General features: G+C 37.8%; 1 protein-coding gene across 2 annotated transcripts in view; it reads left to right on the top strand.

Moving 5' to 3' along the window:
- Window positions 1-18095, top strand: part of PI4KA (phosphatidylinositol 4-kinase alpha) — a 63532-nt gene that overhangs the window by 33228 nt on the left and 12209 nt on the right. For both annotated transcript variants that reach the window (XM_075769591.1, XM_075769589.1), the window contains exons 20-42: window positions 1089-1197; window positions 1725-1861; window positions 2807-2940; window positions 3982-4064; window positions 4341-4411; window positions 4529-4653; window positions 5106-5187; window positions 5884-5967; window positions 6342-6431; window positions 7586-7705; window positions 9321-9413; window positions 9766-9922; window positions 10195-10322; window positions 11572-11730; window positions 11994-12145; window positions 12638-12745; window positions 13466-13593; window positions 13674-13793; window positions 14475-14554; window positions 14694-14887; window positions 15617-15707; window positions 16520-16687; window positions 17234-17287. In XM_075769591.1, coding sequence (XP_075625706.1) covers window positions 1089-1197; window positions 1725-1861; window positions 2807-2940; window positions 3982-4064; window positions 4341-4411; window positions 4529-4653; window positions 5106-5187; window positions 5884-5967; window positions 6342-6431; window positions 7586-7705; window positions 9321-9413; window positions 9766-9922; window positions 10195-10322; window positions 11572-11730; window positions 11994-12145; window positions 12638-12745; window positions 13466-13593; window positions 13674-13793; window positions 14475-14554; window positions 14694-14887; window positions 15617-15707; window positions 16520-16687; window positions 17234-17287 — 2667 coding nt within the window. The remainder of the gene's footprint in view (window positions 1-1088; window positions 1198-1724; window positions 1862-2806; window positions 2941-3981; window positions 4065-4340; window positions 4412-4528; window positions 4654-5105; window positions 5188-5883; window positions 5968-6341; window positions 6432-7585; window positions 7706-9320; window positions 9414-9765; window positions 9923-10194; window positions 10323-11571; window positions 11731-11993; window positions 12146-12637; window positions 12746-13465; window positions 13594-13673; window positions 13794-14474; window positions 14555-14693; window positions 14888-15616; window positions 15708-16519; window positions 16688-17233; window positions 17288-18095) is intronic.

Raw genomic sequence — 18095 nt, 5'->3', positions numbered from 1 at the left:
TCTTCGGTCAGTGTTACATTGGTGTAAACATTGGTGTTGCACAAGCAACTTTCTACCATAATGCCAGTCACCAACTTAAACTCAGATTAATTTTACTATACTACAGGGAGTTTTTCGTGTGGGTTTGTTTTTTTTTTTTTTAAAATGAACAATCTGTCTCATGATATACGAATATATCAAAAGTTGGCTTTATATAACTTTTTGCTGAAATACTGCTGGCTTTCATATCTCAAGGGAATTATTGTAAGTTAGAGAAAATTCCCTCTAGCTAGATTAGAATCTAATATTTTCTTAATAAAGGTTACAGTAATAATATACAGTCATATTGAATAAAGCTTGCAGTTTGATGGGACATTTCTCTCACTTTTTAAACACTGCCTGTGCTTTTAACACTTCTAAGGATAACACACTAAGAGCTTTGTTATATAAATTTATCTAACATTGCATATCGTGTTGGCTGGGAGTATAAACTGCTCCTCCAGTGGTAGCAGCTGTTTGTGCAAAAAGTATCAGAGAATTTTAATAAATGTGTTGAAAATAATGCTCTTTTACTTGCTTGTTTAGATAGTAAATTCTCCAGAACTGATGTCATTGTGTGCGTGGGTGCAGACAATGAAAGATCCCCAATTGGTGCCTCAATGTATTTCCACAAAGCCAATAAACAATAGCAACCAGAACTATGTTTGACTAATATTTATTTGTTTTTGAGTTCCTTTGCACTGAAGCAAAGCTGCATGGCATTGTCTTCAACACAGTTTAAAGGACTCGTGTGGTCTCTTCCTCTCTGCAGTTGACAGGATACTAATATAATGTATTTTCTTCAGAGGTTACTGTATCAGCATGGTATTATTCCTGCATAAAACAAAGGAAATTCTCACTTCAGGCATCTCAAATGTTAGCATTTAAGATATTCTAACAACATCTAATTTTTTTCAGTGTAACAATAGCAATACTAGTTTTCATAGATGACAATGAATATTACCTTCATAAAGCATAGTAAAGCAGGTACATGAATTGATCCCTTAGCGTGGAATTAAGTTATTGTAACTCCCATCATTTTCTGATGTTAATTTGTATTTCTTTGGTAGCTCACTAGACGCTTGCCACCCATCAAGGAGGCCAAGCCCAGGTTGCAAAAGCTGTTTCGTGACTTCTGGTTGTATTCAGTGCTGATGGGATTTGCTGTGGAAGGATCAGGTAGTGTAAATTCTAAAAGAACAACATTGCTGCTCACATATAAACTCTTGATGAATGTAAGTGTAATTGCATGTCAACAATTCACAGTAGGCTGAAGAAAATCTACAGGCATAAAGGCAGTACAAAGCAAACAGCTTAAATGACAGTTCTCTGTAGGATTTCTTTACGTCTTTGCTCTGTTTTGCTATGAGATTTAGCACAGTACAATTTGTTCTTGTACTTAGGGTGGGTTTTTTTTAAGCTAATACAGCAGTTAGCCTTAGTTAAGTGTGAGTTTTGATAGCTAAGTTCCTGAAATGGAAGATCAGACACATGGGGTACAATGGTATCAAGTAGAAACTTATCCAGTGACAAACTTCACTTGGATTTACTGAAACATGTTTATTATGGTTGGAACATGGATCACTTGTGTTGACTGTGCTTAAATGCATGAAAAATTGGCCCTAGGAAATAGCTTGATAATGCTAGCTAACTTTGAATCTTAATACTGTTTTTCTCCCCCGCCCCACCTTCCTCTTGTGCTTCAGGTCTCTGGCCAGAAGAATGGTATGAAGGCGTGTGCGAAATTGCCACCAAGTCTCCATTACTCACCTTTCCCAGCAAAGAACCACTTCGATCTGTTCTTCAGTACAATTCTGCCATGAAGAATGATACCGTGACTTCTGTAAGAATTATTTTATTATCTCCTTCCACAATGTCCATCAGAGTTAAATGATATAGTCATATATTGACATAGTACAGTACCCTTTCAACCTGCCACCTATTAGTGAAAATCAGCTTTTTTACACTACTCTTAGGACAGCAGTGTACGTAAATGACTTGGCTTTAGTTTTATTGAGTGTTAATACAAGTGTTTAGTGTGGTAGCTACACTATTTTGATTAGGGGTAGAAAACAAGTCTTTGTGGAGATGGAAGCCTTTTAATAGTTTTTCATCCGTTTTGTATCAGACAGACAAAAATTGCACTATTAAAAAAAAAAAACAAACCCCAAACAAAACCAAACAACAATCTTTGGAAGGAAACACACATTCAGTCTTTCAAAGAAACATTAAGCGAGCTTTTTCCCTTTTTGTCCTCTGGCTTGGTACTGGTATACTTCTCTCTCCCTAGTGTTTGCAGGATAGATTTTACCTGAGGACTATTTGTGGTAGCAGTGTAAAGGGAATTGAAGAGTTGCAACTTATGAAATGTCTTTGACTCCCAGATAGTACGGAAATCTGGACTGTGCCTAGATATTTAGTTCTCTGACATCAAAGAATGGCACAACAGACCCTTGAAGTTTCAGAAGCTGGACAGGGTTGATGTTGATCAAAATTACATGCATTTAGTGTAGGAATTGTATTTCTTCATTGGTGTAACTACATGGAAACTAGCAGTTATATCAGCAGGGAGCTTGACTCCAGTATTTAATTCTGTTTAATTCTGTATTTGAAGAATCGTGACTTGCTGAGTCAGAGCAGGTTGGTCTTAGTCTGCAGACAGAGGTATCCTGGTATATTGTTTGTGAAGGTTAAAAAGTAAAAAGAGTAATAGCTGAAAGCAAATGTTTTCAGAACACAAACTAATATAGTACTCCCACTTCAGATAACTTCATGTATTCACCTCTAGGCTGAATTAAATGAATTGCGGAGTACCATAATAAATCTCTTGGATCCTCCTCCAGAAGTTTCAGCGTTGATCAATAAGTTGGACTTTGCCATGTCTACCTATCTCCTTTCTGTTTACCGCCTAGAGTATATGAGGTATATATATATGTACTTTTTTCGCTGATGAATTTAAAAAAAAAAACAAAACCAAAACTGTTTATGTTCAAGTCAGAGTTGCCAGACAATAAGATAAGTGAGAATCAGTATTTTGAGTCATATTAGCTCTGTTGAAGATTCTGAGGCTGGGAATTCATCTGTGCAAAAATGCCTTTTGGGTAGATAAAAAGGATGGAATAATACAGTAGGGCCCAAAATATGGGATCTCTGCTGTATAGGACCTAATAGAAGATGGACAAAAGGGTTCTTTGAAGGAATGTCTTGCAAGCATGATGTGTCCTCTGCACAGTCTTGTGCTTGCACTTCTGAAGGACAATGGAGACGCTTGCGTGTTCTACAAGATTAATGTAACATAGGACCTGAGAACATTTTTTTCGTAGTGTACTTTTTCTTCCCCTCAGTAGTGTGTGTTAGGTTGTACTAATCAAACATACTGAATTCATAGGCTTTTTTTTTTTTCTTTTCTTTAAAAGTGTATTTATTACTACGTGAGTAGCTGAAAGGTGAGGTGGAGGTCTAGCGATCAGGAAAGTAGGAAGAAACTTCTCCATCATGTTTTTACTTTAACAATAATTGACAACAGGGACGACCATTTCCAGAAACATCATAGCTGTATTTTAGAAATAATTTTTTAACAAGTGATATTTCCATCATATGCAAATTCGACAGATGCAAAGCATATAGAAAAACCAAAGATTGTACTGTGTTTATGTGTTTGTGGTGATTTTATAAGTGCATCATCATCAGATTTCCCACTCCTGAGGTGTGAAAGTTACTCTCTCAGTGACAAGCCAGCATTTTATTATCTGAGCCCTGTTAGTTGAATGTAGAAACAAATAGCAATATCACAATTACTAGAGTCTTAAAATTATCATGAAATTAACAATGACCGTATGTGTATGGTGTGTACTGTGGTGTTAAAATACATAGATTTGTGTTGAAGATGTTTAAAAGAAAGGAGGTGGGGGGGAAAGGCAAAAAACCAAAACAATCCAACCCACAAACCTCTTCTTTTCCTAGGGTGTTGCGTTCAACTGACCAAGATCGCTTCCAAGTTATGTTTTGCTATTTTGAGGATAAAGCCATTCAAAAAGACAAATCTGGTAAGATTACCTGTCTAGGTTATCTTGCAATGTCAGATACTAGGGTGTTATCTCCAGGCATGCAAAACTAAAACAAGTCAAGCAACTATGTAACAAAATTAATCATGTTCACTAGATTGTTGTTGCTTTGTTCTTGGCAAGAATGCTGGTTTTATTTTGAATCAGCTTGGTTTGGTGTTGGCTAGGTAAACATAAACACTTTTTACCTCTTATACATGGTTTATAAAGCAAATGTAATCCTTATAATCAAACTTGTCACTTCTGTCAATTCCTCAGGCATGATGCAGTGTGTGATAGCTGTTGCTGATAAGGTGTTTGAAGCTTTCCTGACGATGATGGCTGATAAAGTAGGTTACATGGAAACTAAAATTTTAAATTTGTATAAATGTTCTCACTTCAGTTTATGAAAATGTGCTTGTCTTTTTCCTCAAGAGCTTCATACTTCTCTTTGGCATGCTTTTTAGCCTAAAACTAAGGAGAATGAAGAAGAGCTGGAGAGACATGCTCAGTTCTTGCTGGTGAATTTTAACCACATTCACAAGAGGATCAGGAGAGTTGCAGACAAATACTTATCTGGTCTGGTAGACAAGTGAGTATAGATTTCATTTTCCTGTTCTCTTTTTACATTGACTGCGTAGGGATTACTTCTGCAATTGATGATGATTGTCAAGTGGATTTCTTGGCTGGTATTTCTTGAAAAATAACATTCAATAGTATTTTTAACCTGAGCTCTGAACCCCATGCTTAAAATGTCTGTGTCTGCTTAGTATTCCCATGGATGGAGCAAAGCAAAGTGTCCATGAAATAAACGCAATCTCAACTCCTATGAAATAGCTCTGCTTAGCTTGCTCTTGGGGAGCTTTTGACTCTGTGTTGAGCTACATGGTTGTGAGCCGTGGCAAGCTTTGTGACTTCTGTTGAGTTTGAGCTTACCTACTGATGTATATAGCTAGGTCTTGGAGCAGCTCCATTTTTTGATAAAATAATTTCCTTCCTCAGCTCTCCATGGTTATTGTGTTTCTGAGTCCTATCTCGTTCTAGATTTCCTCACTTGCTGTGGAGTGGAACTGTGTTGAAGACAATGCTAGATATTCTGCAGACACTGTCACTGTCTCTTAGTGCAGTAAGTTCCTTTTTTAGTAATGCTATTAAGGAAATAAAATGTATGTTTCCATTTTTCTTTTGTAGAACTGATTTTTTTTGCTTTATTTTGCATTTATTTGATACTTTTTTGAGTTACTAATTTGGTTTTGCTTTCATCACTAAGATTGATAAAATCTTGATTTTAAGTTCTGTGAAGTAAGTGCATTTGCACCCCTATTTCATAGGTAGTAAAAGTAGTGCTAGAAATTTGTTGTCAAATGTGGTTCAGAAAGTCATATTTAGCATCAAGAGTAAATCACTGGATTACCAATTCTGGTAATTAATATGAAATAAAAGTTTAGTGTTTTTTTTTTCTTTGTGTATTTTTTATGAATTATGGTTGTCGGATTGTGTTCATTCCAGTCTGTGCATATGTATCCATATTCCTTGGATTTATTACATACAAGTATTTTTGAAGATGGAAATGCTTTATAGAGTTTTATTTTTGTACTAAATGTAGAGGAGAGGACATTGGATCGTCAAAATTATTTATACTGAGAACCAAACTGGAATACAAACTGTTTCTTAGAGCTATTCAGATTGACTTTGAGAGCAAATACTAGCAAAAATGTTTGGTATATCAGATTTCTTGTTTGGAGAGAGTGCTAACCGTAGTGTTCAAGTTAAGTGATGATGAATTTTGTCTTACTGAGAATTTATAATTGATTTTGTTTAGGACATTCACAAGGACCAACCGTATTATGACATTCCTGATGCTCCATATAGAATAACTGTCCCTGACACACATGAAGCCAGAGAGGTAGGCAGTTCTCCTTGATTTATCAAACAGCAAAATAATGCCTGATTATTTTTTTTTTAATGTCTTGGAGCTAAATTAGTGAGCTACCCTAAATGGTCATATTTTTAAAAAATACTTCCTTAGCTGAGGTTTTTCAAATACAATATTGCATTTGTTACTTAGGTTTTTCTGAATCTCATTATTTTACTTGACTAGAAGTGTGACAGTTTGTCGCTTACCAAGAGTACATTTTTTAATTGTTAGAGAAAATTTTAACCTTACCATGTTGCTGCAACCTGTCTTATTCCCTGTGTTACTTATTACACCATTAAAACCAGTGCCTCTTGTAAAATATCCTGTATTTTACTGATTGTGTTGATGTTTTCTAATTCTAGAGCATAGTCAAGGATTTTGCTGCACGCTGTGGGATGATTCTGCAAGAAGCAATGAAATGGGCTCCCTCAGTTACCAAATCTCATCTACAGGTAATAAGCCTGCTTCTCTGAAAGAATTTCATCTTTGCAGATCTTAAAAATGAGAATTAAATTAGGTGATGTTTTTGATTTTTCAGTCTATCCAAGCATCATTTTATTTTTTTCTGTTGTTCTGAGATTTCCTTTATAGCATTGGCAGAGAATAATTAGAATTTTTGATTTCATATGACTTTTGTGTATCTTCAAAACAGCAGGTTTGTAAGCAGTTGATCATCCTGAATTTACTTCAGAAGTCAGAATTTGGTATAACAGAATGATCTGCCTAGCAAAGTTTGTTTTAATGCTGGTACATTAGCTGAAATATGAGATGGACTGAAATGTATGATTAGGATGTGAAACTTGTTTCCCTCTTGGGAGGATTTTTTTTTTTTTCTGTCTTTGTTCTTTCTTTTTTTTTTTTTTAAATATGGAGAAACACTGCTAATACATGAGAACACTAAACTACAGACTTAAATTTGAGCATGGGTGTAGTAAATGCTGACACGTGGCAGAGTTCAGTAGAAAACTGTCACAAGACCACAAGCAAAGACTACAAAAAACTATTTATGATGTACTAATAAAATAAAATACCTTTTATGTAAACAAAAAGTCTCACTAGTAAAATGCAGGTCTCTGTTATCTAAGACTAGTTTTCTGTCTAGAGGTGCCTAACTTACTGCTGGTAACAGAATTTCTGGGAAGGCTCAAGACTTTGGACACTGCAAATCTACCTGAAGTTTATATTTCCTTCCCTAAAAAAACCTCAAGGAATTATATCCTTATGTAAAAGGATAACTAATTATATTCCCTTCTTCCATGGAGTCCAAAGTGTTTCCTTTTGTAAGGTTCTTTTTGTGAAAAGTGATTCTTTTTCAAGAAGAACTTAGCAGTCAAGTATCCATCTAGATCACTTTATCCTTTTACAAAATGGAACGAGTCTTACTCTTTATGTATTTAGGAGGAGATTCAGAGTTTCTATTGCCAGGGGAGCAGTGCCTAAAAGGGCTGAGTAGAGACAGTCTATTTATTGTCAGTTATATGCATAATTAAGTTTTCTGGTAGTTTGCAATGAATGCAGCACTTGCTTATGAGCTGCCTTGTTTTGAAAAACACAGTAGTTTTCCAACGAAAACTTTTTTTGTTTGGGTATTGTTTTGTTTTGTCAGGAGTACCTAAACAAACATCAGAACTGGGTATCAGGTTTGTCCCAGCACACAGGACTGGCTATGGCTACAGAAAGTGTTTTGCACTTTGCAGGCTACAACAGACAGAACACCACTCTGGGCGTGAGTATTGGACAAAATTCTTCTTTGTGCAGCTGTACAGCTGTCATGTTAATTTTATAGCATTCTGTATAGCCACGTAATACAGATTTTCGAAATCACCTTTGTCATAGCACTTGAACATTACTCAGAAAGGTACCTTATTTCTTTCCATCTCAAATCAAGGTGTCTTCCACTCATGTTGTTCTGTAAAATACTGAAAAGTAAGATGGTAACAACCAAGAAAATAAAACTGTATCTAATCCTGTTGAAGTGTTTCCTGTAGATGATTTTTAATGCTTCCAAAGTAGTATCTTTGTGTAAGGCTGAAACAAGCTGCTTTTTAGAATTATAACTTAGGTGAGTGTAGGGTGACAACCATTTGCTCTGAGTTTTACATAGGTTCACTCAAAACATGCTTTTGCATTGAACATTTCATGCAGTTATGTGTAGTTTTTTACAGTTCATTTTTTCTCATTTGTGGTTGTAATTTCTGATCTCCTGGAGAAACATGCAGTAGAATCAGTTGTATTATCAGCCTGCTTGTTTTCTAGCAGCAGCTCTGAAACTGCCTCCATGCCCAGCTTCAGCAGGATTTCCTTTTGGTTCTCTGTTACAGTCGTCCTTACAGACAGCACTAGTCACTAACTGTAAATAGGATAACGAGCTCCCAGGACTCAGGAGTGCAGTCATGTACTTCCCTAAAGGGGCAAGGTGAAAAAACTTGACAGAATAAAGACTCTACTGGAAGAAACTAGAAACTTTTATTACTGGAAAGGAAATTAGAGAAACAACTTTCTCATTTTCTTAATATGTTAACAGTATTGGTTTTGATTGGGGCCCTCCTTGTATGTCAACCAAGCAACAAAAGCTCTTTCAGATTGCTAGCAGTCTGTATTTCCTCTTGCTTTATTCCCATGGACTGGACGTTGCTAATGCAAAGATGATAGTACACAAATTTTATATCCAAGACATGTAATAGGAATAGTTCTCAAAAGTTTATCCATTGCTGAGCTAAGCTAGCCATTAGCAGTACTGAAACAAAGCATTGCAGGAGTGTTGAATTTTTGGTGATTTTGCTGGCCTTGTATTTTAGTATTAAATCCTCAATATAAAAAAATAATTTTACAGTCTAAAGAATCATTCTTTTTATTTGTTTTTGAGGAGAAACCTCTGAGTCACAAATTACTCAGTGCTTCTGTAAAGGGAAATATGGATCAGTAGTTTACTTTTTAAAGACAGGAACAAAACACTCTTTCTGCATTACTGTCAGTTCAGCAAGCTGTTGCATGGAGAGGGCAAAACCAAGATGACGTCTCCTCTTCTGTCTTCTTTATCTGTTCTTGAAAAGGGAGCAGCAGTCCCAGAGATTTGACCTTTTCATGATTTTTTTTTTTAATCTTTCAAAAAGTATATACAAATACATATATATTTCAAACTGTATACATGGAATTAATGCACATGTTCCTTATTTCATTTTTATCAGTCCGAGTACTGTTATACCTAATAGTCCTGATACTATTCTGTTTATTACCATAAAGAAAACTAAACTTAAAACATATGTGAAGGTATAAATAAATAAAAAAGACAAGTGGTTGGATATGAACAGTGTAAACATCTATATGTGGTCTGGTCACAGGCTACCCAGCTAACTGAAAGACCAACTTGCGTGAAGAAGGACTACTCCAACTTCATGGCTTCTCTTAACTTGCGTAACCGCTATGCAGGAGAGGTAAGTACAGGATTTCTCATGAGCGTGGGGTGTCCATGAGCTCTGGCATGGCTTCTCAGCCACGGCTGAAAAGGTTTTTCCAACCTTAAGTATTATATGGGTCTGTGTTATTTTAAGCATGGGCTCTAAAGTTAAATTCCTTCAAGATAAAGGGCATAGTTTTCCTAGGTTATTAAGCAGATCATTTTACTGTTGGTCTTGCAGAGGGTTCTTAGATTGCAGATAAAGCTAAAGATTTAACAAAGTAATAAAAAAGATCTCTCTATGGAGTTCCTTAATCACCACATGACCAATACCAAACTAGATTCCTAAAAATACTGTTCTCTGTTGAAAAACCCCTTATATTTTACAGGTTTCTGGAATGATTCAGTTCTCAAATGCTACAGGACGAACATCTGACCTGAATAAACTGATGGTCAAAGAGCTGAATGATGCTCTTGAATCAGGACACACTGAATTCTACACCCAGGCCATGTTTAAGTTGACTGCACTGCTAATTAGCAGCAAAGGTAATTAAAAACAAATGGAGTTCTGCTCTCTGGCTGTGAATGCCAAGAGTAATAAACTACAAAAACTATCCGTATACAAACCTAGTACGCATCAACTTGAAGCAAAACTGTTTTGAGTTTTTTCAATTAGGCTTATATTGGGGAAAAGCCTTCTTAAACTAGAAACTATTTATTAGGAATTGATTATTACTGCTGTGCACACCAATTTCATGCTGATGTGAAAAGCATTTATTTATTCTCTTGGAGAAATCTGAGTGAATGTTTGTTTTCAGACTGTGATCCCCAGCTCCTTCATCATCTGTGTTGGGGACCCCTGCGAATGTTCAATGAACATGGCATGGAAACAGCAATTGCTTGCTGGGAGTGGCTGCTTGCTGCCAAGAATGGAATAGAAGTACCGGTAGGAAGCTGTTTAACAACTCTTTCTCTGGCCCTGCCAGGGGAGAAGAAGAAAATTTTGAGACATTCACAGTTATTGTGAATCTGTGTTAAATAAGGATGTTAAAAGCATTATTAATCACTTTAGCCTGCCAGGAAATCTCTGCTCATGTATTGTTGGAAGTCTGAGCACCCTCACAATGTGGACTGTGGGAAATGGATCTTTCTCAGCAGCAGCAATGATATAGCAAAGGAAATGTGTTAGGATCTCAGCTGTACAACTACCTTTGCTGCTGAGATGCCTGAGCTGCTCGTTAATCAGGTTCTGAACTACCACACTTTATAGAATGGTGTTCTAAACCAAATAGAAATCAATGTCCCTGCTCATCAGTCAGAGCCTCTGGTATCTGGCATTGCACCCTTGCATTAAGAATAGGTTTGCAAGTGTCCTAATCCTCTGACAGGCTAGACCAGCTGTATTTTGTGAAGTGGGGATGAATCTAATAGTAATAAAGCACCTGAGCGTAGTGTAGTTACAGTCCACACACAGCTGAGAAAGCTGCCTCTGGTAATTGCTCCAGTTAGTGAGCAAAAGTGTTTCACTTGCTGGAGAAAAATCATTAATCTAAATTTAGTTAGGTCAGTTTACATGCACGTTTCAGTGTTTCACTTCTTAAGCATCAGTTTCTTTTTTTCTCCTTAGGCTTCTGGGAAGTTTCTTTGTATCTTGTTGAGGCCATCACTTAAGCAGCCTTGGTTGCTGGGCCTCCTTTCTATCAGAGGATGCTGCTCCGTAGAGCAGATTCAGCAAAAGTGAATTATGTGCCATCTTTATGTTGTGCACTTCATCAGTTGTGTGTGCTCGTGGGCCAAGCTGTATCCTGCGGAACGTGAGAACCTGGCATAGGCTTGTCCCTGCTGTCCTGGTGTTGGAGGCAGTAACCTTTAGTAGAGGGGAGGGAAGGACAGCACAAGCTGATCTAACAGTTCAGTCTCCTCAACAAAATATAGCACTTGTCTGCTGTTACCATTAATCTTTCTGTTACTAGCTGAACTTCTGCAGGTAGGAGTCTTTCTTCCCGTAATTTAGGATGTGAAAGAAACATTTTATTTCACGTGGGTTGTATAGACCTGTCTCTGCCTCTCCATTAATATTTCAGTGCATTTTAATTGATGTATTAGATCCTTGTGTGCTCTACGGAGAAAGAGTGTGCTTTCCCTATAAGAAGATGCTCTTGAAACAGGAAACACTGTTATCTTCCTTTTTGCAGTTCATGCGGGAAATGGCAGGAGCCTGGCAGATGACAGTGGAGCAGAAAGTTGGCCTGTTCTCTGCTGAGCAGAAAGAAGCAGATCCATTAGCAGCCTCAGAAGAGAGCCAGCCGAGGCCTTGTCCACCAGAGGTGACTCCGCATTACATCTGGATAGAGGTGTGTATTTCTTCTGAACGTCCCACCTATGGCGGTGTTGCAGGGACTCTGTGATTAAGCTACTCAGCACTATTTGTTGTCATGGTTCAGGAAGGGAGTGGAGTCATGATGATAGTCCCTCTGCCTCAAAGCCAGGAGATACACTCTTTTTAGATGAGCATAATAATTGAGGGGGAGAAAGGTGTTTGAAACAGAAAAGTCTGCGGGTTTTTTGAGATGAAAAAGGTCAAAGGAAGCACGGCATGTCTTTCTCTCTTTCTCAGTTTTTGGTGCAGAGATTTGAAATAGCCAAGTACTGCAGTTCTGACCAAATAGAGATCTTCTCCAGCCTGCTCCAGCGGTCTCTTTCGTTGAACATTGGAGGGGCGAAAGGCAGTTTGAATAGGCATGTGGCAGCAATTGGACCCCGATTTAAGTGAGTAGTTCTGTTTTTTCCCTTGGTGTAAGAAATACAGGTTATACAGGGATGGGAGAAAAAACCTCAACATTAAATGTATAACTTGTCCTTGGCTTCAAGTGGTGAAAATTCCTTAAAAAGCCTGGAATGATGCAGAGTCTAAGCTCTGTTTCCTTGAAAGTCATTTTTGGTGCTTCAGAAAACTTCATGGGATAATTCTTACAGTGAATTGCCTGCATCATGGATCCAGTCAGTGTATCAGTTGGGGATAATTTTGCTCCATCGCTTTCACTCTTTGTGACTTGAAGGCTTCAACTTTCTGTGGTTCGGTAGTCCCAGCTTTAGGAACAGAATGATGGTAATGAAAACAGTTTGCCAAGACCTCTGAAACAGACACTTTTCAATGAGTCGAATGGAGTTACAGCTATAGCTGTGGTTTTTGTGGTGTTGCGTTGGTCACCATTTTGGGAATGCCATCATTTTTATTCTCTTAACTATTTTGCTTATTAGGTTGCTGACTCTCGGGTTGTCTTTGCTGCATGCTGATGTGGTTCCAAATGCAACTATCCGAAATGTTTTGAGAGAAAAGATTTATTCAACTGCCTTTGATTATTTCAGGTACTTTTTTTATTTGCAACTACTCACTGAAAGTGTGCGTGATTTCCTGAACCTCCCATGATGCTTCAAAGCAGCAGCTGTCTTTCTCTTGTAGTGATTTAACTTGTTCCTTTCCTTTTTCACCCATTTTAACAGAAACTTTTTTTTGGTGCTTTTCTGTAGTTCATAAGCCATCTCAAAGAGGCTTAGATACAAGTTCTGGCTTTTGTGTGTGGTTTATAAAGTAATACCTTCAGGAACATTTCTGTTGTTTTCTTCCTTTCCTTATTTTGGAGTTTATTCAATTCTGAAAAGTGTACCTAGATTTATAAGATTTAAAGAATTGCTGTTACAGAGTGCATGGCTGAAATATAATTTCACTGTTTTGAAAATACACCCACACTGAATCTGATGATTTCAACGTTTGACATGGACACAAGAGAAAATAATTGATAGGAATGTCTAAATGTGAGGAGGTCAGTCAGTCATAATAAATTTCAGATGAATCCAAGATGCTGACAGACTGCTGCTTAATTTTCAGTTATAATAGGAAGCTTGTACTCTTAAGTCAGTAAGAGTAATTTAAGAGTCATTTAAGAGTAAATCAGTGAGGATAAAATGTAGTGATGTGTAGCCTCATCCTTGTAGATTCTGGTCAGAATAAGAAATATGACTTGATTAGTTTTGTGGGGGTTTTGATTTTTTTCTAATACATTCAACTTCATGTTATTTTTCTTTAAGTTGTCCCTCAAAGTTCCCTACACAAGGGGAGAAGAGGCTTCGTGAGGATATCAGCATATTGATCAAGTTTTGGACTGCAATGTTCTCAGACAAGAAGTATCTAACAGCCAGTCAACTTGTGCCACCTGGTGAGTTCCTGTATGTGCCATTTCAAAAGCCTGTTGTTTCATTGCTTGGATTCTACATCAGGTCTGTGCTCTGTTGTTAGATAATCAAGACACCAGGAGCAACCTGGATATCAATGTTGGATCTCGGCAACAGGCTACACAAGGATGGATAAATACTTACCCTTTGTCCAGTGGCATGTCAACCATATCTAAAAAATCAGGTATCTTTTTGATTGTCACCAGCTCATTGCAGCCAAGTACACAGCATATTTTATATGCAGATACTGCTTCAAGTCAACATTTACCTTTAATATAGGGCTCTTCTTCTTCTGGCAGGGTATTTAATTACCAGTGCCAAACTTTGGAGAGGAGGCAGAAAAAATCTCACTGGTAGTGAGCAGCAAAGTTTTGAAATTACCTGGAGATTTTTTTGATAGAATGTTCAGTTCTGTAGTGCAGAAGAAGTAATACTGGAGGTCAAGAGGTATTGAAATCCTGTAAGGAAATTGCTTTCTTTGTGCAAACCTGCCCCTAGTGCTTTTCAGGGGCAGCAGAGTGACTTTGGATTGTGGGCTGTGTTTTTGTACAGTTGTAAACTATGTGCTCTTTCTTTTTAGTTGACTGTCATGTTTCTAAAGTGAATGCAATGCTGGCTAAATTTATATCCCTGTAGCCTGTTGTACTGCATATGTTCAGAGAACAACTGTACAATGAGTAGCTGCAGCGCTGACTTTCCGAAGTCACTCTAATCTAAATTTCCAAGCGTCCTATTCATTCCTATTCCAAGCATCCTATTCAGATTATTCAGTTCTTATGCGTTAATGTTGCCATGACAGTTTGAAAGCACCATTTAATATACTGAACAAAAACCACTGAAAACTTTTTTTTATCCTTTTCTCAAGGAATGTCTAAGAAGACTAACAGAGGTACACAGCTACACAAGTACTACATGAAGCGAAGAACACTACTGCTCTCGTTGTTGGTGGGTCATCAGAAGAATGGGGAAACTGCATGAATTTCTAAGACTGTGATGGTCTTGTAGGATACGTAAACTAAAGTATGAAATTGGGAGTGTTTTTTCTTCTTCCAGAAAACACTTTTTTTTTTCCTGTTTTCCTCAGGCTACTGAGATTGAACGCTTAATCACATGGTACAATCCACTGTCTTCCCCTGAGCTAGAGCTGGATCAAACTGGAGAGAGCAGTGTAGCAAACTGGAGGTCTAAGTATATCAGTCTCAGTGAGAAGCAATGGAAGGACAATGTAAATCTGGCTTGGAGCATTTCTCCTCATCTTGCTGTACAGCTGCCTACCAGGTGAGATATTTCAAAAGAAAGAACTGATGTAATTCCTGCTGCCTTGGAAGTTGAGTGAGTACTTACGCTCTAAGTACTGAATGCACTTGCTCCTGTTTACAGCCCCTTTGCATAGTTTCATAGCTGGTTGAGACCTTTGAAATGAAAAGAAGTAGATTACTTGCTATACTCATTTGGCTCAGGCTCTAGTAGAGTCCAGCTTCCTTTCTGGCCACCCATTCTTTGCTAACATTTAGATGGTGTTTTATTCAGAAGAAATTATGTTTGGTTTTTAACCCATTAGCAAGCATAGCATTTAAACAGTGCTAAAAGTATCTTTGAATGAAATGTTCTAGCTATATATTGGCTTGCACTTTAATAAGTATTGTAGGAGAATTAGCATAGTTGGCTCCAAAAGGGAAAGGAAATTCTTTCCCTCTTACAACAGTGATAGTTTTTTGCCAAGTAGAGTTCTGCACACTGGTTTCTGTAGAATCCCAGACAGTATGTTTCAGCCAAGAATCCAACAGTGGGCTAAAATACTAGTGGTTTATACAAAAGCATTGGATGAGGACCAGTTGTTCACAAATACTCTTTTGACAGCATATTGGTCCCTCAGTGTGCATTATTTCATAGTTGGACTATTTGTTTATTAAGCATATACTTTTCTGCCTTTTGCTGTCCTCCACATAAATAGAAGAGGCTTTCAAAACTTTCTAATAATGTTATTGTATTCCTGGTAATCCTTAGATTTAAGAACACTGAAGCTATTGGAACAGAAGTGACCCGTCTGGTTCGGTTGGACCCAGGAGCTGTTAGTGATGTTCCTGAAGCAATAAAGGTACTTGTGGATATTTATACTGTTACAGGGCCTCAGTATGGCCGTTGCATCCAGATATATTGGAAAATACAGTCTTTACTTAACACAGCGTATGTTCTAGTGCTAACCGCAGCTCTGTAGGAGAGAATGACAGAACAGCTGTGGAAATAGGGTGCTGAGGCAAGAATCACAGTAGTAAGAGTAGGTGGCTCGTTAGCTAATGGTACATCTTGTTCCTGGGTATATTCTCACCATACACAAAATGTCTCAAAACTCATCACTTGCAGTACAGCCACCATTTCTGTTCCTTTTGCGTAATGTGTAAAAAGACCACTGTTGAGTGCTGCTGCTGAAATTATTTCAAGTTTAACCCGTTCTGTGTGTCAAGAGGCCAAGCCTCTTAAAATGGAGGAGACTCTTCATGCTGATCTGCAGTGAAGCACTCTAGTCCTGTGAAGGACAGTCTTGTCAGTGCTGCGTTCTGTACATCGCCTGTAAAATAGATGACAGGAAAACTTGAACCTTCTTTGACTCTTACAAACGGGCTCATCCTTTCTTCTTTCTCCCTATGCTAGAACTCCTGTATTGTGCTTTTAGTAACTTGACTTCACTAACTTCATCTGGTGATCTGGGAGGTGAGGCGATTCCAATAGTTAGATTTTCATGGAAAAAAAAATGCTTTAGATAAAATAGCTGTGGTTTTGTAAAATAAAATGTAGCATGTTTCACTTTCCCTGTTATAGGAAGCTAGATTATAGCATTACCATCCGATGTGTATTACCCGACATTACTGGGTGCTACAAATGCCTAACATGTCTGACCTGCTTTTTCAGTACCTGGTTACCTGGCATACAATTGATGCTGATGCACCTGAACTCAGCCACGTTCTGTGCTGGGCACCAACAGATCCACCAACTGGCCTTTCCTATTTTTCAAGCATGTATCCACCTCATCCTCTAACAGCTCAGTATGGGGTTAAAGTCCTGCGATCTTTTCCTCCGGTAAGATGAGTTCCAAGAGAGCCTTAACACCCCAAGCAAAGTTATGGGCTTAGTCATCGTGGCCACAGGCTCCATTTTAATACCATGGAGAGACGTGTATGCTAAATGGGCACACCACATTGCAGAATGTGAATATATTGGAACGAAAAGTTAAAGTTGTCCCACGCAGAACTGGCTCGTGTGCTTGCAGCTTTTTTGTCATAAATCACACTAAGCTGAATTCTTCAGGCTATTCTTAAATTGTTCCTTTTGAATCTTCACTCAGTGGAAAGATATTTCTTCTAAAGCAGCAGAAGGCTGGATTTTTAACATCTGTCAGACTTGAATTAGGACTGTAAAATACATGACTATTAATGATATTTTAGAAGGGAGTAGCTAGACAGAAAAAATACTTTGAGGTGGCATATATATGGTTTAAATTTAAGAGGTAGTTATACTTTGTTCATCACCTAACTGAAGAGAGCTTTTCTCTGTGCATGTGACCTATCTTCCCTTCTGACTACTAAAACAATAACAATAAAACCCCTGCCATCTTTTCTTTTTCAGGATGCCATTTTATTCTACATTCCACAGATTGTGCAAGCACTTCGGTATGACAAGGTGAGGATATGAAACAACTGCATATCAACAAACCACGTTTTTAAAGCAGCTTTTAGACTAAAACTGCAAATCAGACAAAATTAAAGCTTAAACTAATGCTGCTTATTATTGTCCTCTATCTCTAATACACAGAAGAAAAATTACTGTCTCTAGAGGCTGGCTTGCTTGAGATAGACCTCTTTTATGAACAGGTAAACTTGAGAAGCCAGAGCCTATGTAGCTCATCTGTCAGGAAAGAGATTTTGTTATGGGAAACCCCAGATTAAGACACTGTCTGAATAAAGCTTTTGAAGGTCTGCATGAGGCAAACAGTAATGAATTTAAATCACTATCCTTAAAAATTTTGCTGTGGAGTTAACCAAAGAAGACATCTAGGAGTGTCTTGTGCTCCATCATGTATATGAAATCAGATTTTAGCTTCATCTTGTGGAAGTCAGAAGTAAAGCTTGATGACCAAGTTCAGAGTTCATTAATGTGAGATCATTGTTATCTGCCCACAAGGTGTGTGAGCTCTGGTCAGTGCATTGTTTTCAGGTGAAGACATCCCCAGCCACTAGTGTAGGTGACTAGTTATTCTTTGAGAACTTCGCATAAAGTATCCTCTGCAGTGCACATCAGTGAACATCAGGGATCTTGTCTGTTAATATCAGTCAAACATAGGAACATCTACAGACTACAGAAGTAGCTGCAGGTAGAGGAAAGGGAGTGCAACTTCTGGAATAAGTAGGATTCCCTTGTACACTTCAACTTCTTTTGTAAGTTTGTTCTTTCTAGAATTTCTGTGGAACTGTGCCACCACATGCAGTTC

This window comes from Balearica regulorum, chromosome 17 (assembly GCF_011004875.1).
Source record: "Balearica regulorum gibbericeps isolate bBalReg1 chromosome 17, bBalReg1.pri, whole genome shotgun sequence".
NCBI lineage: Eukaryota > Metazoa > Chordata > Aves > Gruiformes > Gruidae > Balearica > Balearica regulorum.
This window is presented reverse-complemented; position numbering and strand designations above follow the sequence as displayed.